This window comes from Bos taurus, chromosome 16, assembly GCF_002263795.3.
Source record: "Bos taurus isolate L1 Dominette 01449 registration number 42190680 breed Hereford chromosome 16, ARS-UCD2.0, whole genome shotgun sequence".
Taxonomy (NCBI): domain Eukaryota; kingdom Metazoa; phylum Chordata; class Mammalia; order Artiodactyla; family Bovidae; genus Bos; species Bos taurus.
In genome coordinates this window covers 12,595,769-12,623,704 of record NC_037343.1, presented here as the reverse complement: position 1 = coordinate 12,623,704, position 27,936 = coordinate 12,595,769, and the positions used below count along the sequence as shown (strand labels likewise).

Here is a 27,936-nt window from a genome sequence, read left to right as displayed (position 1 = left end):
TGGAGCTACGGCTTCCAATCATCTGATCATTTCAGATGGGCTGACAATGTTAGATAGAACCTCTTTATCAGCAATGCATCGCACCCCACAGCACTAATTTCCATAGACGACAAAACCTCTCTTTGCATAGATATGTATGTAAAAACAGAACATTCAGTACAGAGGCCAGAGTGCCGTCGAAGGTAATTACAGGGAGAGTAAAGTTCTTTTATGCCAGCAAAAACACTGGGTGTTTCAGGGAATTTCAGAACCTGATTTCAAAAGGATCATACAGGGAGGAACTAAAATTTAGCATGGTGGACTCCTCTACAGCATATATTTGTAAGTATGAGATTCTGTAAAATAGTTGAATACAATGATGTTTGCTTGATATAAATGACTGCTGGATGTTTATTTCAACAGCAGAAGTGTTAGCAGTTTCCTTCTACAAAAACAAACTAGTAAACACACAGTTGCGTGGCCTAGGTTTTGAATACTTAAAACTTAAAGTGACATGTGTATAAGTGAAGCTTCTAACAAGCAACAAAGGAAATATTACAGTTTTAGAGTATGGTCTTTAATTTTATGTGTTTTTTGAGTGATTGTGTGTATATGTTTAGATAAGAATATAAAGTCAGGTATTTCAAAATTGTTTGTTTCAAAAATCATGCATTACTAAATGATTAGTTCCATCACATAATAAGCTGTACTGATTTCAGGTGTAGCTTGTTAGTTTCTATGAAGCATTAACTTGATTTTATGAAATTTCTTCATTCTTTAATGTTATGCCTAAGCACAACTACACATATTACTTTTTTTTTTAAAGGCAATAATTTTGTGTGCAAAATTTTTTTACAAACAAAATCTCACTAAGATAAAATTTTTTCTAAATCTTATATGACATGTTACACTGTAAAATAAATGCATTTAAATGCCAACACAACTTATGAACAGAAAGACTATCAGGATAATAAAAATGTTTTTAAATATGTTAAAGCCTCCCTTTAAGAAAATGTATTTATTTTCCTATTAGTTTGAGAAATTCCATTTAAATATTAGAGGAAGTTGAATCTATTCCTGGCTATATTATATATCTGACTCTATTAATAATAATGCATTTAAAACCAGTCTACAAATTCAATCTCACAGATAAAAAAATTGTCTTTCTTTAAAATAATCAGGAAAGAAGTTGAAGTCAAAATCAAATGGAAACCTAAACTTGTTCTAAATATTCTAGGCTTAGATAGTAAAAGGGCATACTAGTTTTACGTAGAGGATATTAAATAATAGGTAAATTAACACACAATATTAAGTAAGAAAAAAATTTTTAATAAAGCAATGGAAAACACAAATTAAAAGTATAGGAATTTTTATAATATCAATGCATGAAACTAAAAAAAAAAAAACCTAAATAAAGAGTTAATAAATTAAAAATGGGGATAATCATAATCCAGAAGTTACAAAGTGGAAAAAATATTTGCTTAAAATGTAAGGCAGGGTATTTATAGAAATCTTTGCCAAATATGTGTTCTCCATAAAGCACGTGATAATTTTTTGTTTGTTTTTATTATTATTTTATCTTTAGGTCAATGGAATTTTTCCACATATCTTACCACCAGTATGAGAAAAAAATGATTATTGTTGATGTGAAGCTTGGTGAGTTTCTCCAATTTAAATCAATTCTATACCTTCTCAGTTTAAGTCACTCTTTCACAGGAAACTCTTTTTCTTGTCAAAATAGAATTGTAGTTCTAGGGAATAGTTGAGGCTCATTTCTATTTTTACCAGTAAATGACCATGTGTGCTCTGATTTAAAGGGGTCTAATTTCACCAAAAATGTTCTTAATTGGATTTAACTATAAGCAAGACAAATATGATTTATCAACAGGATATTTTAATCAAATTCTAACTGTCGAGAACTATACTTTAAATTTTCTTTAGAATTTACTCCTTTGGGGAACAAAAATATTTCTTAAAAGTTTGCAATTGTAAATAGGAAAGTGTTTCACTCTGTCACTCTATGTATTGGTAACTCTAAACGTGGATGCGCTACTTAATGATAGATATTGTTGAACACAGGACTGCAGACATTTCTCTTTAAAACCACTAGTTATTTTGGAAGTTCTTTGTCCTCACACTGTGAATTGTATTTTCTTCGTTTTGTCAGATGAAGTTCCAAAGTCTGCCTTTTCTATTCTCCTTTTAGAAAAAGGTATGAGAATTATAATTTCTAAAGTTTACCTGCACTCCATCTTCCAGAATTTGTTTGAAATACTTTGTTTTCTGTATCCTTGTTTAATCTCCCTTTCCCTTCATGTTTAAGCCTTATACATTCCTTTACTATAATTTTAGTAGTGTTGGTTGGAAGGAGTAATAAACTCAGAAGTTCACTCTGTTCTAGTACTAGAATCTGGGTTAAATATCTGTGCATCTATCTCTTGGTTTCAACGTCAAAGGCATCACAAGGACATGGGGAGTGTTCTGTGATGCTCCAGCAAAGTGGAGGTGCATATTGACACTGAATCCAGCAGCAATGGAAAGGGGGAACATAGGCATGCAAGGGACATGCAGTCCCAGGCATCTTACAAGATGAACAGTGTGATTCCAGGCACCAGGACAGTAACCAACAAGTTCCATCTCTTAGACTAGAAAACCAGAAAATGTCACCAAACACAGCTTTAGTGATCGAATTTTTCTATGTAAAATACATCTTCTACATAACTCTGTCACTAAATATTTACAAAGGAGGATTACAGGGAATGTATGCTGACACCCTGAAACACGAATAAGATTAACTAGAACAATTTAGGAAGTCTGAGCTGAACTTTACAAAGAGGAAGGAAGGCAGTCTGATAATGCATGCCTCCTGCGCATGCAGAAGACTTAGGAAATACTTTCTGAGGGGCAGGGTATAAGAAGCCGAAGGAGGATCAGTCAGATTAACTGGAACAGAAAGATTATGCACACGTGCTTTTTTTTCTAATATTTGCAGTTCCATTTTAGAGAAAAGGAAATTAGGCAACTGAGAGTTTAGTTAATACACCTAAGTTCACACAGGTAGTAAGAGCCTGAACTCAAGCACATGTATGTCTGGCTTCAGAGCCCAGGATTACTTTAATACACCCTGCCACCTCTCAGGAGCTGCAGGAGCCCCCTAAACGCCAGTGCACCTGGAAATTAACCTTTGCTGTGCTTCTGTCCTTGTGGGTGTTGCACACTAGAACTGCCTTGCTTTTGTCAAACAGATCCATGAAATTTTTAAAATAGGATGACTTATCAACAGACATGAACTTTAGAAACACAGGTCACCAATGTATGCACGTAGAGCCAGTAGATCAAGCAAGGCGACAATGAGGTATAAAAACTCTGAGTAAAGTAGAGCTGGGAGCATAAGTCCAGGCCAGTGGAAGGCAGAGATGACCCGCAACACTGACAGGAAAGGCATACGAAGGAAAGAAGTCCTCCACCATCCTCCCACTTACAAGACAGGCAGAGAGTCATCGGGGAATCTGTGTCTTAGAGGCCATGGCAGAGATGGAGAATCTTGAAACCTGGACAACATGAACATAGTTGAGGGTCTGTCTGATTTACACACAGGATCAGTTAAGTACAGCCAGTCACTGCAATGTTTTCTCAGCCTCCATTATTTCAGTGTTAATCATCTTCAGTCAGATTTGTTCTTCTAGAAAAAGACTTATTTTCATCACACTATTATTTAAAGTCCTCAGTGAGTTATTCCTACCAACAGAGTAGAGCCCAGCACTGAAGGCCATCCAGAATCTACCTGCATGAGCAAACACATCCCTATAATAAATTCTCCCTTTGCTTTAATTTGCATGTATCTATATTTGCACTCAAGAGTCCTAATTTTGTCCCAACCTACAGAGATATTTAACAATCTGTCCCTTGGTCCCCCTCACAGCAGAAACTCATACAGATAGTGGAGTCCATCAGATCACAGCATCCACAAGCTCTCACCCAAACCTGCAAATACTCTTAGATTTGCTCCTGCTTTCCCCACCCCTCCCAGTTACAAGGAGAGAGTAACTTCCTCCTGTGCTTCCATCAAGACGTCTCAAAGTCCAGGCTCCCCCATTCTGAATCCCTCCTCCTCCTCCTCATTTTCCAGAAACCTGAAATTCTACTGATTTTCTTTCTCCTATGGCTTCATCTTCGGCCAGCCTCAGGCTGAACCACTCCCAGTGTTGCCTTTGTGAATGATGTCCCCAGAGATGTGCGGGTCAGGATGGCCACACAGCGTAGCCCTGCCTCTCCATCTCCAGTATGCCTTTCTATCTACAGCTCTTAGAAGGAAGGAAGGAAAGAAGGAGGGAAAGAAAGTGCAAATAGTCTATATAAGCAGGCCTGTGTGTCCAGGTCTCCATTTCCTCTTATTTTCTTCCTTCTTCCTGCCCTTGCCACTCCACTGAAACCACACTCACTGGGGTTATAGATGACCTTCTTGCTTCTGATGCACAGTTTCAGTCCTTTGTTCTCTGAATTTCTACCCATCTATCTCTAAGAGTTAGCCATTTTTCCCTTTTGATAGTTCATACCTTGGTTTCTGTGACACTTTATTATTCTGATTTTCCTCCTGTAAGCCTCTCTTTATCAGTCTCCTTCTGAAATATGTGTGTTCATTCATCTGTCTGGAGCCACCTGCTTTTCTCAGGTTACACTGTCTCCTGGACCATCTCCCCTTTACTTTTGGCTTCTCCTATGTGTTCTTTGAAAACTGCCCATGTTTACTTTGAGGTTGAATCTCTTACCTGACCTTTTTTCCTTTCTTTCTCCCACCAGGAAGAGCCAATACATCAACATGTTTGGGAGGAGGAATTACCATAACATGTTGATGTATCCCTTCCCACTATTTCTGAGGCCACCTTCCTCATCTAAGCCTGTACTGTCCCTCCCCTGGACTCTTGCGGTCACCTCCTAACCGGTGTCCCCAGTTCCACCCTGGCCAGCCTACAATCCATTCTTTCACAAAACCAATTTCAAATGTTAACACGCCTATTCCATATTTTCAAACTTTCACTGACTTCCAGCTTCTTACTATGAAACTGATGGTATGGAAGGCCTACGGTGCTTGGCTTCTCCCTCCCTAATAACTTCATCTCCTACCACACTCCTACTGCAGTGAACACTTCAGAACCTCTTTGAGCTCTCTCCCTGCCACACTGTGGACTCACACAGTGACCACATCCTTTCATTTCCTCAGCGAGGATTTGACCCACTGCCTCCTGACCTGGATCCAAGCTGCATCTCTCCTTCACTCAGCAGTCCCTGCTCATCCCCTAGGTTCCACTTCACCTCAGTGCCTTCTCGCACCACCTCCAGGTCTGGTTAGGTTCTGCTCCCATGTGTACTCATGGGCCCTGTACTTTCTGTCCCAGAGTCCCCACCGCATAAATTTTCACTGCCTGTGAGTGAGGATGGGAAGAGGAAAGACAGGATCTATGTAGACCCCTGGCAGCCAGAACTTGACATATCACAAGTGTTCAACAGAGGATTCCCATGAGTCAATAAAGACTGATATAAAACTGTTTGTTCTTGATAACTCATTGTAGTTAAGTGTGAATATATATTTAGCAAAATATTTCCAGCCCTCATTATAAAGTGTAGATTTAATTATTAACAAGTGTTTGAGTTTTTTCCTCAAAATCCAGAATTAAAAACTTTCTATGCAATACATTGTCAGATAAAGCCTGGGCTGACTAAACTCTACCTGAATTTTAAAGTCAAAGTTACACTGACCGGAGTGGGGAAAGTCAGGTAAGCGACACTCCACTCAGAATTTGCCCTTAAAAAATCTCACTTTTTACTTGGCTATTTACAATGTTTTATTTGGTTAACTACAAAGAGGCCAGCTCTTGTTCCATATATTGAGAGATCTTCCTATAAAAATGAATTACTTGACATGAGAAGACTTGGAAGTTGGTGAATTCATTGTTGGGAGGCCCTACGTGGAAAGATTTTTTTGGAAGAGCTGTATTTTTTGTAAAGATGCTATTAGAGAATAGGTGGGCCAGATGGCTTCTAAAGTCACAACTCAAAGTGCGTATATTCCTATATTTTCAAAATTATTTATGACATATTTATGAGTCATTTTGTTCTCGTCCCTCCTTCTCATTCCCACAGTAGTTGTGCTCCATTAACTTCAAGAGCCCAGCCTTATATTTTATGATTAAACTTTCTGTGCTCTCTAGAAATAGACTCTAACATATAGTAATTTTAAATGACTAAATTATACTAAGTAAATGCTGTATTTCTCTAGAAAAATGAGCAGGCGGAATTGTTGGATTTGTAAGATGTGCAGAGATGAATCTAAGAGACCCCCTTCAAAGTAAGTCACATGTAAATTCTATTACCATTTTAATGCATATTTTTCACATGATAAGTAGGTGTATGTTTATTCAACTTCTGTCAATACATTTTGCTCAGAAAGTAAAATTTGCATTTATACATGAGTAATTCCACCAGAAGGGTAATCATGTATTACACTAAAGTTCCATTTTCATTATTCATAGTTTACACTTGAGAATTCAGCAAGTTAATGTTTTTAGAGTGTCTATTATGAACAAATATTCTTAGATTTTTTTTAAGTCCTATATAGCTAAAACTTTACATGTTAAGATGAGATTCTTTGATCCAAAATATTTACATAGTTCAAGTCCTTTATCTACAAAGTGCCAGACCTTATCCCTGGTTGGAAAAGGTGAGACTGGAGGGATAACCAAATGCTCATCAAGTGTCCAGGTCTCTTCTACACTTTGTCATAACTCAAAACGCAGCTGTTTGGATGGGGCAGTGGCTATACTAAAGTGGAAAGTGTAATGCCTGAGGAGGGTAACAAACCATTTGTGTGGATTTGCTCACCTCAAAGAACCCCCAGGTGGAGGATCCCTGTGGGGTTAGCCAGGGAGCCCGACCGTCTGCATGGAGACTCAGCTGTGGACACACGTCGCCATCCCCGTTACCATTGGAGATCCTGGAGTGCAGGCTCCCGCCCTGAAGTGCCCAGACATCCAAAGATGCTGACCAACTACCACATTTATGGGGAATGGAGAGTCTCTGGTGGTGGGTGGGAGAAGTGGGAAGACCCAAAGCTCAGCATTTCAACTGACCAGCTGACGCTGCTGAACTGCACAGACCTGTGTGAGAAGAAAGAGGAGAAGGCTGGTTTGGGGACAGCTTCCTTTGCTTCTGCTGATAATTTTCATAGAGCATCACCATCAGTGCTTGGCTTCCTTCTACCTGCCCTGGAAACCATCCTCCAGGAAGGCGAAGGCCAAGGAAAGAGAATTCATGTTCCTCACAAACCAGGACATAACGGTTACTTGATAAATGCTTTACATTCTTGACCTGACTTAATTTTCATGATAACTTTGTAGATAATAAAACTGAAGCTTGTAAATTTCAATTTAGACTAATAGCTATTGAGTCCAGCATAGGAATTAGAACCAAGGACTGTCAGACTCCAAACACTCCTCATTCCTCTCTGCACAATGTTGCAGCGGCTCAGATGTTCCCGCATCTGTTTGGTACCTGCTCTCTCTCTACCCAGAAGAAGGAGGGAGCACAGAAGTGGATCATGTTATCAGAGAATTCGGTAGAGGGAACAAATCTGATTAGGATTACTCTGATAAGGGAAAATGGTAGCCATGGGAAAGCATGAAATAGGAAAAACCACAAGCAAAACTGGGATTAAACCAAAACCAAATTTAGCTTCACAACTTTACCCCTAACCATAATCACCCTAATCATGATGTATCTCCATAAATCTTATGCCCCTTAGAGGCACAGGAATTCCCTTGCCAACGATCACCAACACCAAACTCTGAGCTACTCCAAGACAGCAACGGCCTCTCCTCCCATCATGAAGGTCTTCTTCTTTCCTACATGATGATTAGGTCTGCTTTACACCTTGCCAAACGCTTTTCATCTCACTGGATTGAAAAGGTTATTTTAGGCTTCTGTTTTTAGAGTTCTAATAAGAGAAGAGAACAATGAGTCAGACACCATTTCATGGAAATGTTTGTTGAAAGTGATATCCACGGCAGTGTACTGTTAAGCCTCAGCAATGATGCAAACAGCCCGTCTAGAACTAGCAAACGTCATCTGAAGGCTCAGAAAACAAAGGATATTGGACCATTTTAGGACTCCCAGCATTTTCCACGTCCCAGATTACTTTTTTAGCCTCTTTAATCTGCCTTCATTGTGTTAAGTACCTGCTAATGCTGATGGCTGTCTCGTCAACACTGAGTACTGAGCTAACTATACCAGGTAACAGCCGATGGGCAGTCCTTGCTGGTATCTGCAGTGGCCTTTGATTAGATGCAGTCATTACAACAAGGAAAATTAAGACTGTATCATAAACTGAATGGCAATTTATGCATTGAGTATTTTAAAGGGGGGAAATAAAATGACTCACAGGTAAGAACAGTCACCAGTTCACCTCAAAAAGCCCACTAAAATGAACAGAAATGAAGTCTTGAAGCCAGTATCTTCCACGGATATTTTCAAAACCGTAAATAGCTTCTCTCATATTGTTTGGATCAAATGTAACTTGACATATCATTCAGATTAATAAAAACTAAAACCCTCAATATGTAAAAAAAAAAAAAAAATCAAATAACCAACCAAGAAATATTTATCCATAGTAAATACAGAGTTACTAACCTTATCACATGAATGCAGGCCAATAGGTTTTGTGGATAAACTCTAAGATTCTAGTAAACATGTGGGCAAACACATGGCTGGTGGCCGCAGCATAAGACCGACCATCCTTTTTAAAGCATTAGTTCTACTCCTGTAAATCTCACAAGGAATTACCTTACCCGCAGGCATGGCAAGCCTCAATGACAGCTGGGGCATATTTGGTTTTATTGGTAAAAAATTAGAAATTATCAAAACACTCATTGAGAATAATTACATACACTATGGCATGCCCCCTTGCATGGCACTGTAAAGGATAGTGACTATCAGTGATTATAAATTTACAGTTATAAATTATAACACTATAAATGGTTATTAAGACAATTGTGAAGACAGAAAAGGCTGATTAAAAGGGTGTGTGTGTATATATACATATGTATGTGTACATGTATATATATACCCACACACACATAAAGCATGCACACAGACACATACACACACACAAACACACATACACACATGCTCAGAATGATTTACTTCTTGGTTAAAAGCACACAAACATGCCTACAACCAAAATACTAAAAAGAAATACATCACAACTTTAACAATAGCAATTTGGGGTACACAGACTGTAGACTGTAGAACACTGATTCTTCATCTTTTTAAAATTCATCTTAAAACATCTCATCAGATTTTCAAGTTTATTCTACTTTTATATTTTTATCATTCTAACCACTTAGTAAAAATAAAATGTAAAAGATCACTGAGGAAACAAATTTCCATCCAAAACTATAGAAAAAGAGAGTACAACTATATTGTGACATTATTTTCAAGATAGCGTATTTCTACTTACAAAAAAAAAAAAAAACCGCTTGAGAATATTTTAGTGCAATGAGAACCTTTTGTTTCTTTTCAAAGCCTGACTCTGGAAGAGGTATTACAGTGGGCCCAGTCTTTTGAAACACTGATGGCTACAAAATGTGAGTATCATGTATATGTCATTTGTTAATAACTAGTTAGTTTTATGCTTGGAGGAAAGGAGGCACTTGATGCATGTGCTGCTCTTCTCACATCCTTCTAAATGGCAATGGCCAGTTAAAACTAGAAACCTGAAAACAGTTTGTCGTGTCAACCACTATTACTTTCTTTGGTGTTAATTAAAGCAAGATTAGTCACTGTGAATGTTTATTCTTCACGGGTATATGTGTAAAATCCCATGGAAATATGCTTAAATAGTAACACATACTGAAATATACTACCTTACTGCAGCTTTCTAAAGTTATAATTAAAAACAAAAAAACCTGACAATTTGCTGTTCTCAGTGTCTTGAGAAGTAGAATAAATTTGAGTTTTGATGTTCTAAAACTCCTCAAAGTTTACTTCTAACTTTATCAGTGTCTGACTGAAGTGGGACTTTATATAAGTCCATATTTAGTTATATGTGTCAGCATTCAGATGGCATAAATGGAAGATGATAGCAGTGGATGTGAGAAAGATAAAGTCAGAGGCTCAACACAGGAAAGTGAAGGAGCAGTCAACTGCATTTGGTTGGAAAGTTGGGAGGCTACAAGGAATGATAAGGGCCTTCTTAGATGGTGCAGTGGTATAGAATCCACCTGCCAACGCAGGAGATGTGGGTTTGATCCCTGGGTCAGGAAGGTCCCCTGGAGAAGGAAATGGCAACCCACTCCAATATTCTTCCCTGGAAAATTCCATAGACAGGGGAGCCTGGTGGGCTACTGACCATGGGGTTGCAAAGAGTCGGACACAACTGAGTGACTGATCACATACACACACAGACACACACACACACACAGAGGAAATGATAAACACAGAAGACAGGTACAAAAACAATTAGGGGAAATGCAAAGAAAATTCCTTTGTTTGCTGAACTTGGCAATTTTTTCAAAATGCCATTTGTTCCCCTCAAATGTCTGCTAATGATTAATATCTCTTTTTACTTGAGAGTCCCTGTTAGCCTCTCTGTGACTGTTGAATCTGTTCACACCTATTGACTGCGGAAGTGGAGTTGGCTGTGCTTCCAATTTGGGCTTTCCACGTGGTGCTTGTAGTAAAGAATCCGCCTGCCACCAGTGCAGGAGACACAAGAGACCCAGGTTCAATCCCTGAGTCGGGATCATCCCTTGGAGTAGGAAATGCAAACCCACTCCAGTATTCTTGCCAGGGAAAGCCCATGGGCAGAGGAGCCTGGCGCGCTGCAGTTATTCTGGGCAGGGTACTTCCTGTCCCCAGGGGCTCGCCATGCTCTTCTGACTCCAGGGCCCCACCTGGTCTGGAGACTGCTGTTGCTGCCCGGCCTGCAGGGCCACGGCGCAGGCGCGGAGGCCTGCCCCGCCTCCTGGACCCTCGGCCAGCTGCCCTGGCTCTCACAGCCACGGCCCCGGCTCTGTCACCCCGAGCCCACCTGATGCAGCAGCCCTTCCTGGTGAGCAGGGAAGCCCACACCTCTTTCTCTGATGCCATCACCTTCGCCTCTCACTTTTCAGGGGGACCTCACAGTCTGTGATCCAGTTTGCCAGCATGATTGCCGATTTTAAGATACTCTTTCTGGTCAATTTTAGGACACTGGTATAGGAGGAAGAGACAAAGGTGTAAGTTCAGTTGACTACACTGACTAATCCTCTGTTAATAATTTGGAGTTCAGTCCCAACCACCAGCAATCCACATTGTGCAACATTGCCAAGATTAATTTCCCTCCTGGAGTTTATTATTCTTCATCTGTAGAATGGTCTGATGTCATCTCTCCCTTCAGCATTGCTGCGCAGATTAGATATACACCCCCTCGCTCAGTGCCTGATACAGATGAGGCACACAGTGATTGAGAGTTACTTTTCTTAGTAAAAAAGTGCTTGTTTTGAATACCATTCCTTTTTCTCCGCTGCCTACTCAGAAGTCCAAAATCTCCAACTTGGTTCAGCTCTGTACCTTACCCCAGTGCTCTTGCTAACACGGACCTCCAGCTCTGTCCCTTAACATACATGCTCTTCTGCCCATGTGATGACTGTTTCACCTTCTACATCCATGACTCCTTGGTCCAGCTCTGCACTAAGTCTTCTCTGGCTCCTTATCTACTCTGCCCACCCTTAAAGGAAACATTCAACTGCCACCCTCTCTTCTTGGAAAGCTCTTGGAAATATATTTTTTTCTCTCTTCTATTAGTTAATATCATTATTTACTTTGCTTCTAATTATAGCTGTTTTGTGTATTGGGTTTTTTCCCATATCCCCTTTCTCACTAGATTATAAATTCCTAAGAGCACAGATCACTTCTCATTCACCTTTCATCTTTCCTCCCAGAGGCTCAAAGCGTGCTTTGTACCTAATGGGCATGCAATAAATGTTTAATGAATAAATACGAGGCAAACGCTACTAAGAAAAGATCAAAACACCAAACCATATTATGTATGTGCCAGTCTTCTCAGCCTTATAAACAAAGTAAATGAAGTTAATTACTTGGAAAAAAATTTCAAGTGGGATCTTGGCTAGACTTGGCAATTTCGAGATCTAGCATTATGAGACTAAGTCTAAAGACAAGATGAGCAGAGGGAGACAGCATACTGCTCTTTACAGAAATCACCAAAACGGGGTAGGAATCTTACCAGAAGTTGAATTACTGTGAAACTCATGTAGAAATTCAACAATCACACAATTAAAGGCGGATAAAACAAATCATTTTCTGAGACATGCAATCAGAAACATAAAACTAAGAATATAAACATTAAATGTGCCAGAGAATAGAGTGTGTTTACATTAACCAAGGACAGGAGTAAAATGCTTCCTCTAGCTAAGACATGTAGATGCCTCCATATAGATTAAAAGACAGTTTCTAAGAACATGTAGTTCAGAAATCCACAGGGAAAAGTTTCTCTCAAGGGGCAAATTTTGAGCTGAGGCTTAAATGACTCAAATTTTTGTAATTTGATAAAGAGTTCTGACTCTAAGTGTGTTAAAGATAGGGAACAGTTTTAGAAGAAGTAAAGACTAATGAGTGCTTCTTTCAATGAAGGTATAGGATTCCTCAGGATTTGCTGTGAAAATTGGTCTCATTAAAAAATCTTCACAATGAATTAAATAAGAAAGTACCTTTCAAAAGATGATAGAAAGTCCAAGTTTCCAAACATCAACGATTTTATGAAAAAAAAAAATTATTTTCAAATGGCATAAAAGTAGTAACTTTTTGAATGGATCAGGAAATAATTTGTCTGAGCTATTTACTCACTGCCCCATAAAAACACCTGAGTATTATCAAAGATTTTCCTTGAGTGAAGCTGACCTAAAACATGTCATTGCACCCCAAACTATTACCAGAGTGAGAGGCATCACTAAGATGTAAAGTAGAAAGACAACCCTGTGGGTACTTCTGAAGGCTAAATCCAGTAGAACTAGAAAAGAGCAGAGGGCCAATGGTCACCTAAAACCTGAGGGCTCTACAAACTGGAAGGTCAAGACTGAAAAAGAATTAAAATCAAAACTTTGCTTAACCAAAGTTTTTATTATTATTTTGATTAAAATGTTAAAGAGTGCAGAAGGCTCATACATATATTTACCGACCAAATCTCAAAAGGTGAGGATAGAGGTTTATTTGTGTTCGAGTAAACATAAATAAAAATAAGTTTAAAACGGCAATTAATGCCCTTGGGTGAGTCATTAAATCCTTCCGTGTGCTGGGCTCCCTTTCAAGCACCAGACAGTGCAGTGAGAGGCCCAGAGGGTCACTGTGCTCAGCTCACGTGCACCCTCTAGAGGGAGGAGAGAGACAAACAGGCAAGCCACGCAATAGATCAATTAATTCCAGAAAGCAGTTAAGTGCTTTGAAGAGAATAAGCCAGGCTGTACGACAAAGAAAGGCAGGAGTAAGAAGGAAATTCAATGACATGATTAGAGACAAACTGTGCTGCTGCTGCTGCTAAGTCACTTCAGTCGTGTTCGACTCTGTGCGACCCCATAGACAGCAGCCCACCAGGCTCCCCCGTCCCTGGGATTCTCCAGGCAAGAACACTGGAGTGGGTTGCCATTTCCTTCTCCAATGCATGAAAGTGAAAAAATAAAGTGAAGTCGCTCAGTCGTGTCTGACTCCTAGCGACCCCATGGACTGCAGGCCACCAGGCCCCTCTGTCCATGGGATTTTCCAGGCAAGAGTACTGGAGTGGGGTGCCATTGCCTTCTCCCAGAGACAAACTGTAGGACAGTGTAAAGTTTTGAGCTCAGAACTGAATGACGAGGAGTGGCCAGTAGCACTGGGGTCAGAGAAACCCAAGCAGAAGACAGGCCCTGAAATATGAGTGAGGTTAGCATCTTCAATCAACCAAAAGAAATTTAGTAGGACAGGAGCACAAGGCCTTACAGGCCACATGAACAACCTTAAACAGCAGAGTAATGAGCATTAATGTACTTTTACAAGTACCCTTTGGTGGGGGGTGGGTAGGTAAGGGAGGAAAGGGTATTAAGAGGTACAAACTTCTAGGTATAAAATACATAAGATACAAGGATGCAATGTACAACACAGGGGATATTACCAATATTTTATGATAACTTTATACAGAGTACAATCTATAAAAATATCAAATCATTATGTTTTATCCCTGACAGTAATATAACAAGTCCATTAAAAAGTTAATAAAAGTACCCACTGAAAAAAAGAAGCTGAGAGACTAGTTAGAGGGCTATTTCAATAAACCAACTAGGACTGGAATTCAGTGGGGAAGACAAATCTAGGAATCATTAGCATATAGATGTTAATCAAAGCCACAGGGCCAAGAGATCACTTAGAGGGAGAGTTCAGAGAGGTCAGCAGAGATCCAGACAAGGGGCTTAGGTGCACAGGAATATTTCCAAATCCAGAGATGAGGAGGAGTTTGTGAAGGAGGTAGAAAGGAGGGTCAGGCGAGTGAAGGATGACCAGAACGGCTTATTTTCACTGGAGGCAAAGAAAAGAGCACTTCTGGGGGTGTGCACTGGCTAAGGCTGCAGGGGGGTCAGGGAAGAGGCAGAGGGGGTGACCATGGGGAGTGGCAACATGGAGATCAATGGTGCCCTGACTAGAGGAGTCTGGGGGTTATTACTGGTTTTACTTGGAAAATAGAGCAGCACATTTGCACATGACAGCAACCGTTAGTGAGGAAGAAACTGATGGCATAGAACAGAGGGGGGCGCCACTGTAAGAGCAAAGGAGAACCACAAGGTAACCGAGAAAGCAGAATTAGGTCGGAGCTACAAAAGAATTGTTTGGCCAACCCAAAAAGGAGCTGGGATCCTTCCCCTCAGGAAGAGAGTTAGAAAGGGCAGGTACAGTGGAGGGGGCTTGGTTGATTTGCTGGAGAGAAGATAAGGGAACCTCCGCCTGATTAAACGTGTGTCCTCAGCTAAGTCTGAGGCAGCAAACTGAGGAGAGGATGATTTGGCATTTTAAAAGGGCCAGTTCAGTTCAGTTGCTCAGTCGTGTCCGACTCTTTGAGACCCCATGGACTGCAGCACGCCAGGCTTCCCTGTCCATCACCAACTCCTGGAGCTTCCTCAAACTCATGTCCATAGAGTTGGTGATGCCATCCAACCATCTCATCCTCTGTCGTCCCCTTCTCCTCCTGCCTTCAATCTTACACAGCATCAGGGTCTTTTCCAATAAGTCAGTTCTTTGCATCAGGTGGCCAAAGTATTGGAATTTCAGCTTCAGCATCAGTCCTTCCAATGAATATTCAGGACTGATTTCCTTTAGGATGGACTGGCTGGATCTCCTCGCAGTCAAGGGACTCTCAAGAGTCTTCTCCAATACCACAATTCAAAAGCATCAGTTTAAAAGGGTAGAAAATTGTTTCTTGAGAGTTTGGAAAGGCACAATATTAGCGGAAGATAGCAGCATGACTATCACTCAGGGTGATACTGAGTGCCCATTTAAAAATTTTCAGTGATGATTTCAAGTGAGAAAGCACGTTGTATATTTTTCCTTGGCCTGTTTCCATTCACTGGGGCACAAACACAAGAAGAGACACGTAGTTAAGCACTTTTAGATCAGCACGTGTTCTGACTCTGAATTAAGATGGCATCAATCTTAATTTTGGTCAAAATCATCCTTAAGAGTACTGAATGCTTCCTTCGGTTTCTAAGCAGTCACAGCCACCGCGGACAGCCTTGGAAATGCCAGGTGGAAAGCGCAGGCTTATCGTAGTGCTGGAGGCACAGCGGCTGCTCCATGCCGTGAAAGCCTACGCTGCTGGGGAAGCTTCATCACGTCAGAGGGTGGACCCTGCAAGTCACTGAGGGACACCATCGTCCCTCCAGGGTGTCCCCTCAGCTCTCCACATCTGTGCTGCTCCCTGGGGACTGGCAGCTTCCTCCACCATCCTTTATTCTCTGCTTCGCTACCCACTGTGGTTGCCAATGGTCGCCCTCCTCAAGCTCATATTTCCAATGCTGCCACACCCAGTCCTTCCTGCTTGGCACTTTAGGTTTCTATAAGTTCTCATGCAAATGCTCACCTTGCAGGGAAAACAATCGAACAAAACCTGGCCTCTTCTAGACCTCGCTGTTCAGTTAGTACATCTTCTATTTTCCTCTCAATAAACCAAAAGTAGCAACAGTACCTCCTATAAGCCTCTGGTCTTTGGTGCTTCCTGGATGCTGAATAATTAGAGGCAGTCTCTTTACTTTCCTAAACCTATAGACAGTCTCTTTAAAATACAGACGCATGAGAGATCCAAAAGCCTGGATGGACCAACATTTCCTTATTGGGACCAATATTTCCTTATCTGCTATCTATGACGCAGCAGGTCGGCACAGGGCATGCAAAGGTGAGGGCAGGGCAGTCCTCGTTCTCAAGGGGCTGGCAGATGAGGCGAGAGTAAGAAGTAACCCAGCAAACAGAATAGACCCGGACACAGATGGAGATAGAATGAGAATGAAAATAAGTGTGGATGATGTGCTGTTTGTCAAATGACAGGAAGTACCTATTTAACCTACTGGAGGGACAGGGGCTTCAGAGAGATTTTTTTCAGAAACTGAGATACCGAACCTGCGTCTGAGATCAGGGTATAAAGCCCGCCACAAAGAACTGCATACACAGCAGCATGGTGGTCACACACTACCTGGCCAGGAACAAGGCTCACATCAGGATGGGGTTCAGGGGTGATGGGAGGAGGCTGGAGAGGTGGGGACTTACCATCAGAGCAATGGCAGAGGCTGAAGGCTATAAATAACCTTATAAATAATCTGGTCATGGCCAGATTTTTGATTCAGAGATTTTTCTCTAGTAAAAGTGCAGAAAAGACTGAAAGCAGATCGGATGGATGAACTTAGACTTTTTAAGGATAGAGAGTTTACAAATACTCCCCTCAAATCATAAACAAAAGTAACATATAAAAGTAAACAGACGATAATGCCATAAATAAAACAGATGGTGTCTTTAATATACAAAAAGATCTAGAAATTCAAGAATACACTAACAATGCAAAGGAAAACTAGGCAGAAGATTTGAAATTCACAGAAAGAAAGGAAATCAGCTAGAAGAAAGAAAACATGCTTAAGCATTAATATTTTAAAATACAAATTTAAATAATTACAAGTCACTGGTTTTACACAATCTGATTGGAATGGAAGGAGTGAGTGGGCATGTCAACACTGCTGTTACTAACGAAAAATAATGAAATCTTTCTGAAAGAATGTTATAATAGGTATCGGGAATCTCTAAAAATATTATATCATCAATCTAGTAATTCTACTCTTTCAATTCTAAGGAAATAATTAGAGATGTAAAGATTTATAACCCAAAATGTTCAATTGTAGTATAAGTTACAACATATAAAGGGTAAATAATCTAAACATTCAACAATGACAACTTGGCTAAATATAATATAGTGCAGCAGTCCCTGCAGTGGATCATTACAACCTTGAAGAGTTCAGTTTAATTCAGTCACTGAGGAAGGCTTTCTTATCTCTCCTTGCTTTTCTTTGAAACTCTGCATTCAATGGATGTATCTCTCCTTTTCTCCTTTGCCTTTAGCGTCTCTTTTCTCAGCTATTTGTAAGGCCTCCTCAGACAACCAATGAGTCAGTTATTTGCATCAGGTGGCCAAAGTATTGGAGTTTCAGCTTCAGCATCAGTCCTTCCAATGAATATTCAGGACTGATTTCCTTTAGGATTGACTGGTTTGACCTCCCTGCAGTCCAAGGGACTCTCAAGAGTCTTCTGCAACACCACAGTTCAAAAGCATCATTTCGCCAGCACTCAGCTTTCTTTATGGTCCAACTATTCAAAAGAATCAATTCTTTAGCACTCAGCCTTCTTTATGGTCCAACTCTCATATCCATACATGACTCCTGCAAAAACAATAGCTTTGACTACATGGACCTTTGTTGGCAAAGTAATGCCTCTGCTTTTTAATATGTTGTCTAGGTTGGTCATAGCTTTTTTTCTAAGGAGCAAGGGTCTTTTAATTTTAAGAGTAAACAGGAGAAAAAAAGGAGTAAAGAGAAAGTGTTTGCAAGAGTGATACAAAATTGCTGTCACTGTATAATGTCAATAAGGTAATTTGAGAGTGTGTCTGTGAAAATGAATGAATACTGTTTAGATAGAAAGTTAAACATGAGCAAAAGACTGAAAGCAAAAGGAAGTATATCAAGTTGTTAAATTCTGTATTTAAAAAACACTTAATAGTACTTTAAGTTCTTTTGCTGTACAATAATACAGCTAAAAGAAGTTAGGAGAAAAACCAGAAACGATTAATGTCATAGAAGTCAAATCAGAGAATTTTAATAAAACAGACTTATTTTAAAACTTCATGCAGAGGCTGGTAGAATTATGGAGCTCATTTTCCCTGGTGGTTTCTATTAAAAATAAAATGGATTCAATATTGCTTTAGAAACATTTCCGATGGCAGACAGCTGCACAGCTCACTCTTAGGATTTAATGCATGCCATGAGCCTTGCCGCCTTGCAGAAAATGGTCCTGGGATAGATGGGCCACCATTCTGACCCAGACAAGAGCAATGTCATGTTAGTTTCTTACATCAAGATACCAGCATGTGTCACCTTGTGCATCGTGGAAATACTAATTTTGGTGACTAATTTATGAAGAACACACTAGGGAGCACCAAAGACACCACTCTCATTCTTCAAGGAAAACAGTGTACACTATGTGTGACATAAGCGTAGTTCTTTCATCTTCTCAGTTTAATGAGCAGTTCTGCTGTTTATCCCTATTAGTCTGCTCAAGCAGAATCGAGGTCTCTGCAGCAGAGCGCTCAGAATGGACCAGAACAAGCCACACTGAGCTGCATCACCTGATTTGGAAAAAGCTTTCCCACCTTGTAATCCTCCTGTTGTAGAGTCAACAGAAATGCTAAAGTGAGCATCTCAGTTCTGACTTTAATAATAGCTTGGATTCCTGGAACTCTTGTACAAATGCATTGTAGGCTGCTTAACTTGCCTAACATAAAAAATTATCATATGAAAGACAAAATCCTATAAAACATACCCATCATGTGAGCACTTGTTCTACACATCAATCATATCAGAAAGTTCAGGTGGTCCCAGTCAGCTTTCACTAGGTTATGATACAGTAACACATGGTACGAAAACCCCCTAATTTATTACAAGAAAGATGTCTTTCTTGTTCACACTACACAATGACTGGGGTCAACTGTAGCTCTGGTGCAGGTCTGGCCTTCAGACTAAAGGAGCAGCTCTCCCAGAATGTGTCCTGCTCACAGTGGGGAGAGGAGCAATGGTGGAACTGCCTGATGAGCCTCGAGCCTTCTGTTTGACCTGCACATGGCTCTGTGCATCGCTGACACAAGTTCAGTGAGTAGGGCTGGTACAAAGGGGACGTGAAAGCACAATTCTCCTACAAGAAGGGCAGGGATAGTTGAGAACTATCACCTTCTACTACATTAGATATCTATATAAAATTACATGTGGCAACACAGAGATGGCTTCATCAGCAGAGGACTAGGGAATATTGAAAACTGTTGAACTACTTCAGTTCAGTTCAGTTCAGTCACTCAGTCGTGTCTGACTCTTTGCGACCCAAAGAATCGCAGCGCGCCAGGCCTCCCTGTCCATCACCAACTCCCAGAGTTCATTCAGACTCACGTCCATCGAGTCAGTGATGCCATCCAGCCATCTCATCCTCTGTCGTCCCCTTCTCCTCCTGCCCCCAATCCCTCCCAGCATCAGAGTCTTTTCCAATGAGTCAACTCTTTGCATGAGGTGGCCAAAGTACTGGAGTTTCAGCTTTAGCATCATTCCTTCTAAAGAACACCCAGGGCCGATCTCATTTAGAATGGACTGGTTGGATCTCCTTGCAGTCCAAGGGACTCTCAAGAGTCTTCTCCAACACCACACTTCAAAAGCATCAATTCTCCAGCACTCAGTTTTCTTCACAGTCCAACTCTCACACCCATACATGACCACTAGAGAAACCATAGCCTTGACTAGACGGACCTTTGTTGGCAAAGTAATGTCTCTGCTTTTGAATATGCTATCTAGGTTGGTCATAACTTTCCTTCCAAGGAGTAAGTGTCTTTTAATTTCATGGCTGCAGTCACCATCTGTAGCGATTTTGGAGCCCAGAAAAATAAAGTGTGACACTGTTTCCACTGTTTCCCCATCTATTTCCCATGAAGTGATGGGACCGGATGCCATGATCTTCGTTTTCTGAATGTTGAGCTTTAAGCCAACTTTTTCACTCTCCACTTTCACTTTCATCAAGAGGCTTTTGAGTTCCTCTTCACTTTCTGCCATGAGGGTAGTATCATCTGCATATCTGAGGTTATTGAGATTTCTCCCAGCAATCTTGATCCAGCTTGTGTTTCTTCCAGCCCAGCATTTCTCATGATGTACTCTGCATAAGTTAAATAAGCAGGGTGACAATATACAGCCTTGACGAACTCCTTTTCCTATTTGGAACCAGTCTGTTGTTCCATGTCCAGTTCTAACTGTTGCTTCCTGACCTGCATACAGATTTCTCAAGAGGCAGGTCAGGTGGTCTGATATTCCCATCTCTTTCAGAATTTTCCACAGTTTATTGTGATCCACACAGTCAAAGGCTTTGGCATAGTCAGTAAAGCAGAAATAGATGCTTTTCTGGAACTCTCTTGCTTTTTCCATGATCCAGCAGATGTTGGCAATTTAATTTCTGGTTCCTCTGCCTTTTCTAAAATCAGCTGGAACATCAGGAAGTTCCCAGTTCACGTATTGCTGAAGCCTGGCTTGGAGAATTTTGAGCATTATTTTACTAGCATGTGAGATGAGTGCAATTGTGCAGTAGTTTGAGCATTCTTGGGCATTGCCTTTCTTTGGGATTGGAATGAAAACTGACCTTTTCCAGTCCTGTGGCCACTGCTGAGTTTTCCAAATTTGCTGGCATATTGAGTGCAGCACTTTCACAGCATCATCTCTCAGGATTTGAAATAGCTCAACTGGAATTCCATCACCTCCACTAGCTTTGTTTGTAGTGATGCTTTCTAAGGCCCACTTGACTTCACATTTCAGGATGTCTGGCTCTAGGTCAGTGATCACATCATCGTGATTATCTGGGTCATGAAGATCTGTTTTGTACAGTTCTTCTGTGTATTCTTGCCACCTCTTCTTGATATCTTCTGCTTCTGTTAGATCCATACCATTTATATCCTTTAGGGAGCCCATCTTTGCATGAAATGTTCCCTTGGTATCTCTAATTTTCTTGGAGAGATCTCTAGTCTTTCCCATTCTGTTGTTTTCCTCTATTTCTTTGCATTGATTGCTGAGGAAGGCTTTCTTATCTCTTCTTGCTATTCTTTGGAACTCTGCATTCAGATGCTTATATCTTTCCTTTTCTCCTTTGCTTTTTGCTTCTCTTCTTTTCACAGCTATTTGTAAGGCCTCCCCAGACAGCCGTTTTGCTTTTTTGCATTTGTTTTCCATGGGGATGGTCTTGATCCCTGTCTCCTGTACGATGTCATGAACCTCATTCCATAGTTCATCAGGCACTCTATCTATCAGATCTAGGCCCTTAAATCTATTTCTCACTTCCACTGTATAATCATAAGGGATTTGATTTAGGTCATACCTGAATGGTCTAGTGGTTTTCCCTACTTTCTTCAATTTGAGTCTGAATTTGGTAATAAGGAGTTCATGGTCTGAGCCACAGTCAGTTCCTGGTCTTGTTTTTGTTGACTGTATAGAGCTTCTCCATCTTTGGCTGCAAAGAATATAATCAATCTGATTTCGGTGTTGACCATCTGGTGATGTCCATGTATAGAGTCTTCTCTTGTGTTGTTGGAAGAGGGTGTTTATTATGACCAGTGCATTTTCTTGGCAAAACTTTATTAGTCTTTGCCCTGCTTCATTCCATATTCCAAGGCCAAATTTGCCTGTTACTCCAGGTGTTTCTTGACTTCCTACTTTTGTATTCCAGTCCCCTATAATGAAAAGGACATCTTTTTTGGGTGTTAGTTCTAAAAGGTCTTGTAGGTCTTCATAGAACCGTTCAACTCCAGCTTCTTCAGTGTTACTGGTTGGGGCATAGACTTGGATTACTGTGATATTGGATGGTTTGCCTTGGAAACGAACAGAGATCATTCTGTCATTTTTGAGATTGCATCCAAGTACTGCATTTCGGACTCTTTTGTTGACCATGATGGCTGCTCCATTTCTTCTGAGGGATTCTTGCCTGCAGTAGTAGATATAATGGTCATGTGAGTTAAATTCACCCATTCCAGTCCATTTCATTTCGCTGATTCCTAGAATGTCGACGTTCACTCTTGCCGTCTCTTGTTTGACCACTTCCAATTTGCCTTGATTCATGGACCTGACATTCCAGGTTCCTATGCAATATTGCTCTTTACAGCATCGGACCTTGATTCTATCACCAGTCACATCCACAACTGGGTGTTGTTTTTGCTTTGGCTCCATCCCTTCATTCTTTCTGGAATTATTTCTCCACTGATCTCCAGTAGCATATTGGGCACCTACCAACCTGGGGAGTTCCTCTTGCAGTATCCTATCATTTTGCCTTTTCATACTATTCATGGGCTTCTCAAGGCAAGAATACCGAAGTGGTTTGCCATTTCCTTCTCCAGTGGACCACATTCTGTCAGATCTCTCCACCATGACCCGCCCGCCTTGGGTTGCCCCACGGGCATGGCTTAGTTTCATTGAGTTAGACAAGGCTGTGGTCCATGTGATTAGAGTAAACTACTAGTTTAGATTAGATTGAACTACTTGGCTGGCCCCAAAAGACCCTTCCTCTGCTCAATCAGGAGGGAAGTTAAGGAAGACACAGATGCAGGCAAGTTCTAGAATAAACTCTTCACTATAAAATGAAACTAAACATAAAGACAAACACAAATTCAGAATACTATAACATGGAATCTCATACTGGTTTCCAAATTATCCCCCTACCCCATTCCATCCACTCAACCCATGCAACCAGCCTGGTGGCTAAGTCTCATTCCAGGGTCTGTAGATTTCATCTGGCAGCTCATTTTTCCCCTATTCCACAACTTGTTTATTTTAGGATCCTGTTTTCTGTTCCTAATGAAGCACTCAGTCAAAATTTCTCCATGTACAAAGTATAAAAAATTGCTTTTTATTTTCTTAAATAGAATTCCAGTTCTTTCAATGCATACTGCAAATTATTGGCTTCCAGCTTTACTTGTTAGGCCAGAAATGGTTTTCTATTTTGATTTGTTTTGTTTCATGATGTGCCTGCCCATTCAGCTCTTTCTCTAACAGGAATGCCAATTGCTACATCTGTATTCTCTGACCCCAGTTTTCTGTGCCTGTGATGAGGTTAGATACATCTTAAACTGCTGTGAAAATAACGTTCTTGTTTTAAGTTTAAGGTATATTCCCCACTGGGTAGAAATATTGAATCCCATATCCTTTCCTGTGTTACATTTTCATATATGCCCTGCCCCCATCTCATCTGTCCTCTCAATTCAAACATGCTTCTTTTGAACCATCTTCCACCCAATGTTCTGAAGGCTACACTTGCTTCCATAATAATAATGAACTAAGCTCTAATTTTGTGTCTTCCTAGGGTAGCACATTTCTTGCAGATCACCAACTTTCCTGAACTCTAAAGCTTCCTCAGAAAGCATTATTAAAATCTGTCTCCATTTGAGTTTTTCTCATGAACACAAAATACCTTAATTGTCATCTTCATTTTTGTATATGTGCTAACAAGCAGTAGAATCCAGGAGTCAAGGAGCCTGGTTTCTATGCTAGGAAACTCATTAGATCCACTGTCTCATGTGAAGATTTAGGAAAATATGATTTTACTCACCATAGCCACTCCCTCTGATTACTATTATTTCTTGCAACAGTTAATGATTCTAAGTTATTGTTCATCAAAAGCCTATGTTTCTTCTTCATTGATAGCCTTCTTCTATCAATGGAAAGTTACCCCATTATCTACATTTAGCAATCCAGTTTCTCAGGTGTGCCAAGAGACTTCCTAGCCACCAAAAGATGTTTTATGTTTTCCTCAGAGTGTTCATCTTTAATCTTCACAATACTTGATCTCCTCAAAGATTCTTACTAAAGTGCTAGATTTGTGAAAGCTCACTTAACTCTCTTCTTCAAACACGAGCACCCACAGAATAGTGGCTTAATGGAGAATGTTCCTCCCACATGTCTGCCCTTATCTTCCCACTTCAGAAAAGACCAGAGCACAGGATGGCCATCTCTGGCATCAAGTGTCACTTAATGGTTGTTCTGCACACCCTCACTGTGCTGTTCTAGATTCTGGGACAGTTTCCAACACCCCATCTGAATTCCAGTCATTGACTAGTCCTTCATTTCTGGTGTGAACCCTAAACCAAGAACATGAAGTTCAATTTTTCATTATCCATATTCTCCTGCTTTAACTGCATATGAGACACATCCCAGGCTGTAGAGCCTGATCACTTTATCATTTCTACTTGGACTGGATATTTTCTTTTCAATCTTAACCAGCCTGTTTAGCTTTAAACCTTGCTCTTATTCTCTAGTTTGTCTCAAGGTTTTACATTTTTCATCTCAGTTTCATGATCAGAGCTCTGTCCACTGATCCCATTTAAGTTCTGTTTCTGGGTCCCTGTGACCTATCCCAGCCACATTAGTAGGCATCTTGCCCTGAGTTACACAGAATAAAGGGATGAAGGAATGACCCCACCACTGACTGGTGTTGTCAAAACACCCTTCCAATGCATAGAACTAAGTGAGATGTGGAATGTATATGTGTATCATTATATAATATATAATATATTGTTAAATAATTTGGGGTCTCTGATTCAGGCATTAGTTTTAAATTGTACTACATATTATTCAGATTTTTTTATGATTTTGACCCATGAAAATAAACTAATTTCTCCTCTACTTCTAGATGGCCCGGTGGTCTATGCAGCATACTTAAAAACAGAGCACAGTGATGAGAATATTAAATTCTGGATGGCATGTGAAACCTATAAGAAAACGGCCTCACAGTGGAGCAGAACTTCCAGAGCAAAGAAGCTTTATAAGGTTTACATCCAGCCACAGTCCCCTAGAGAGGTAACCACACCTGACTATGCCAGAAACTGGAAATCAACACCTCCCAGGAAAGCATTAGTGTCTGTCAACCACACATATGTGCCAGCAGTCTATACCCAGTACCTCCTATAATGCTATGAAGTTGGTATTGTTAACCTCAGTTTACAGATAAGAAACCTAAGAATCTGCAAAGTTAATTTATTAATACCTTCTCCAGTATCACACAGCAGTTAAGAGGCAAAATCAGGCCTGTCTGGCTCCAAAGCCTCTCCTCATTAAATTATCTTAATTCTCAGGAAAGTATAAAAAGAAGTCCTTGTAAGAAGAGTTGACTGCGCTACAAGGACCTACAGATACACATACCATAGTGGCGACTTCCCTAGTAGGGCAGGCAGAGTGGGCAGAGTCTGGCCCACCCCACCAGGGCTCCTGCTCTGCTTAGTTTAAAACCAGCAGAGGGGTCACACTGTTACTACTGCCCATCACTTACAACTGCAGAAAGAAAATAGAGTTACAATGAAATAGATACACTGAGACTCCTCCTGGTGGAGAGAGAACCAGGAGTGAAAATTCTGATCATGAGGATGAGGACAGATGGTTTATGAGATTCCAGTCTCTCAGGAGAGTCCGACATTAATTGACTTGTTCCTCAAAACTCTTGTCTGGAAAATACTTGGTTTATTGAAATAACCACTTCCCTCCCCTATTTTTCTACTTCTCTTCACTTTCTTCCCATTTCAGGAGATGTTCAGTTAAATCAACATCTATGACTATTTAAGGAAGGTAAACTTTAAAATAGCACCAACTTCCCTTTCCTTTAAAAGAGGACTCCATCTCATAAACGTCCTTCTTTGCAGACTCCACTAACAAACCACTTGCATCCGCCTAAGTAAGCAGTGGTTTCTGAGATTTCCTTGGTCATGGGCTTAATGTTTTGTGTGTACGTGTGGTTTTTTTTTTTTTTTTTTTTAATCTGGGATGTGGAGTTGGATGTTTATTTTTTAAAAAAGCAAGGAGCTTATCTCATACAAGTCTTTTAAGATGTCAATGAAAGTGCAGACAAAATTACCCTAGTCCACTGAAAAGTAGAGCAGGAAATAAATTAAACCTTTCCATTCTATTTTCATCTTCAATTATGCCTACTTATGCTTCACATGTAATTTTACTTTGCAGATTAACATTGACAGTTCAACAAGAGAAGCTATCATCAAAAATATTCAAGAACCCACTCAAACATGTTTTGAAGAGGCTCAAAAAATAGTGTACATGCACATGGAAAGGGATTCCTATCCCAGGTTTCTGAAGTCAGAAATGTACCAGAAACTTCTGAAGACTATTCAAGCCAACAACAATTCTTGACCACCACTCAAAAGCTTAAATTGAAGATGGTATACAGAAAGTGTTGGTTTTGTTCTTCTCATATAAAACTAAATAAACAAAATCAGAAATAGAGTAGAAAAGAAATATAAGAAATCAAGCCATAAGTTGATTTCTGGTTCTCAACTAGAAACAGATCCTGAAATGGACAGACTACAGAACTCTTATAACATGAATAACACAATCTATGGCATACTTATGTAGCTCACTTAATATATATGGAGAAGGAAGGTCTTTCTTCATAAATAACATACGTAACATAAATAACAAATAAATATGAAAAAGGGATTTTACTGTACAAATAAACTAAATGATAAGGTTTTTATTGTACAAATCAACTAAATGATAAACTTTTTACCATACAAATCAATTAAGTGGATTTTTTAATTAATGAGATTTTGCTGTCATAATGCAGATAGTTCAGTTCTTTAAAAATTGTAGCTATATGAGTTGTGTCTCTAGCATGAATGTATTCTTTGAACAGAGTGCTTATAGTAACTTTTTTAATAACTAGTAGACAAACCTGGTGCTCAGAGTATCATCAATAGTATTATATCATGAGCAATATAAAAAGATGTGTTCTTGAAAGATATTTTTAAATTTTCCTGATATTATGTTCATAACTCTACTTCTATATCATATATATCTTCCACATGTAAAAAATTCCAAATGAGTCTAAGCTATTTAAATGTATGAATTTCCTCATTTATTTCTATACTTATCTTGCTATAGGGTAGGAAATTTGGTTCCTATATTTTGAGATTTTTTTTCTCACAATGTGAATCCATCACAATCCTGATAATCAATAAATACAAATATAAACTAAAAACTTTATAAGTATGCTATTTTTTTCAAAGACATGATCAAGTTATTTTTCCAGCTAAAAGACTGTTTTATCTGCCCTATTATAGAAGCTTCTCTGACTCTGTCAGGAGATTCTAGAGAAAGAACTCATATGTCTGTTTGACTTGCTTTGTTCAGCACATAGCACAAGATAAATGTGCCATAGGAATGGATAAACATTCTTTACTTTTGATAGAGAGTAAGTTCCTTAAAATATTTAATATCATTTTTCCAAAGAATTAACTGTAGGAAAGTTTTTATTGAGAATTTTAGCTTTAGTAGGAAAAGTATTTCTCAGGTCTCGAATTTGATTGCAAAAGCATTTATTATAAAATGCCTATAAACCTAAGCTGTATCACATGAAGGTAAGGATTAACTTGAATCATTCTCATTAAACAAAGAATTATTATAACATAGAATCAATATTTAGGGGCTCATTTCTTTTTTTATTATTTTTTAAAATATATTTATTTTCATTGTAGGTTAATTACTTTACAATATTGTGGTGGTTTTTGCCATACTTTGACAAATGAACCAGCCATGGGTGAACTTGTGTCCCCCTGTCCTGAACCCA

The 27,936-nt window shown here is 39.8% G+C and overlaps 1 protein-coding gene across 4 annotated transcripts; it reads left to right on the top strand.

Moving 5' to 3' along the window:
- The first annotated feature begins 167 nt into the window (after positions 1-167).
- RGS13 (regulator of G protein signaling 13) lies at positions 168-27,348 on the top strand. 4 transcript variants are annotated; one of them, XM_005216766.5, is made up of 6 exons: positions 236-321; positions 1,565-1,635; positions 6,257-6,325; positions 9,556-9,617; positions 24,997-25,163; positions 26,316-27,348. In XM_005216766.5, the coding sequence occupies exons 3-6, from the start codon at positions 6,261-6,263 to the stop codon at positions 26,499-26,501; spliced, it is 480 nt and encodes a 159-aa protein (XP_005216823.1). In that variant the 5' UTR covers positions 236-321; positions 1,565-1,635; positions 6,257-6,260; the 3' UTR covers positions 26,502-27,348. The 4 variants fall into 4 exon arrangements, with proteins under 4 accessions (NP_001073701.1, XP_005216823.1, XP_024831891.1 ...); XM_024976123.2 differs by lacking the exons at positions 236-321; positions 1,565-1,635 and adding an exon at positions 5,692-5,754; NM_001080232.3 differs by lacking the exons at positions 6,257-6,325; positions 9,556-9,617 and having other exon boundaries at positions 168-321.
- The last annotated feature ends 588 nt before the right edge of the window (positions 27,349-27,936 follow it).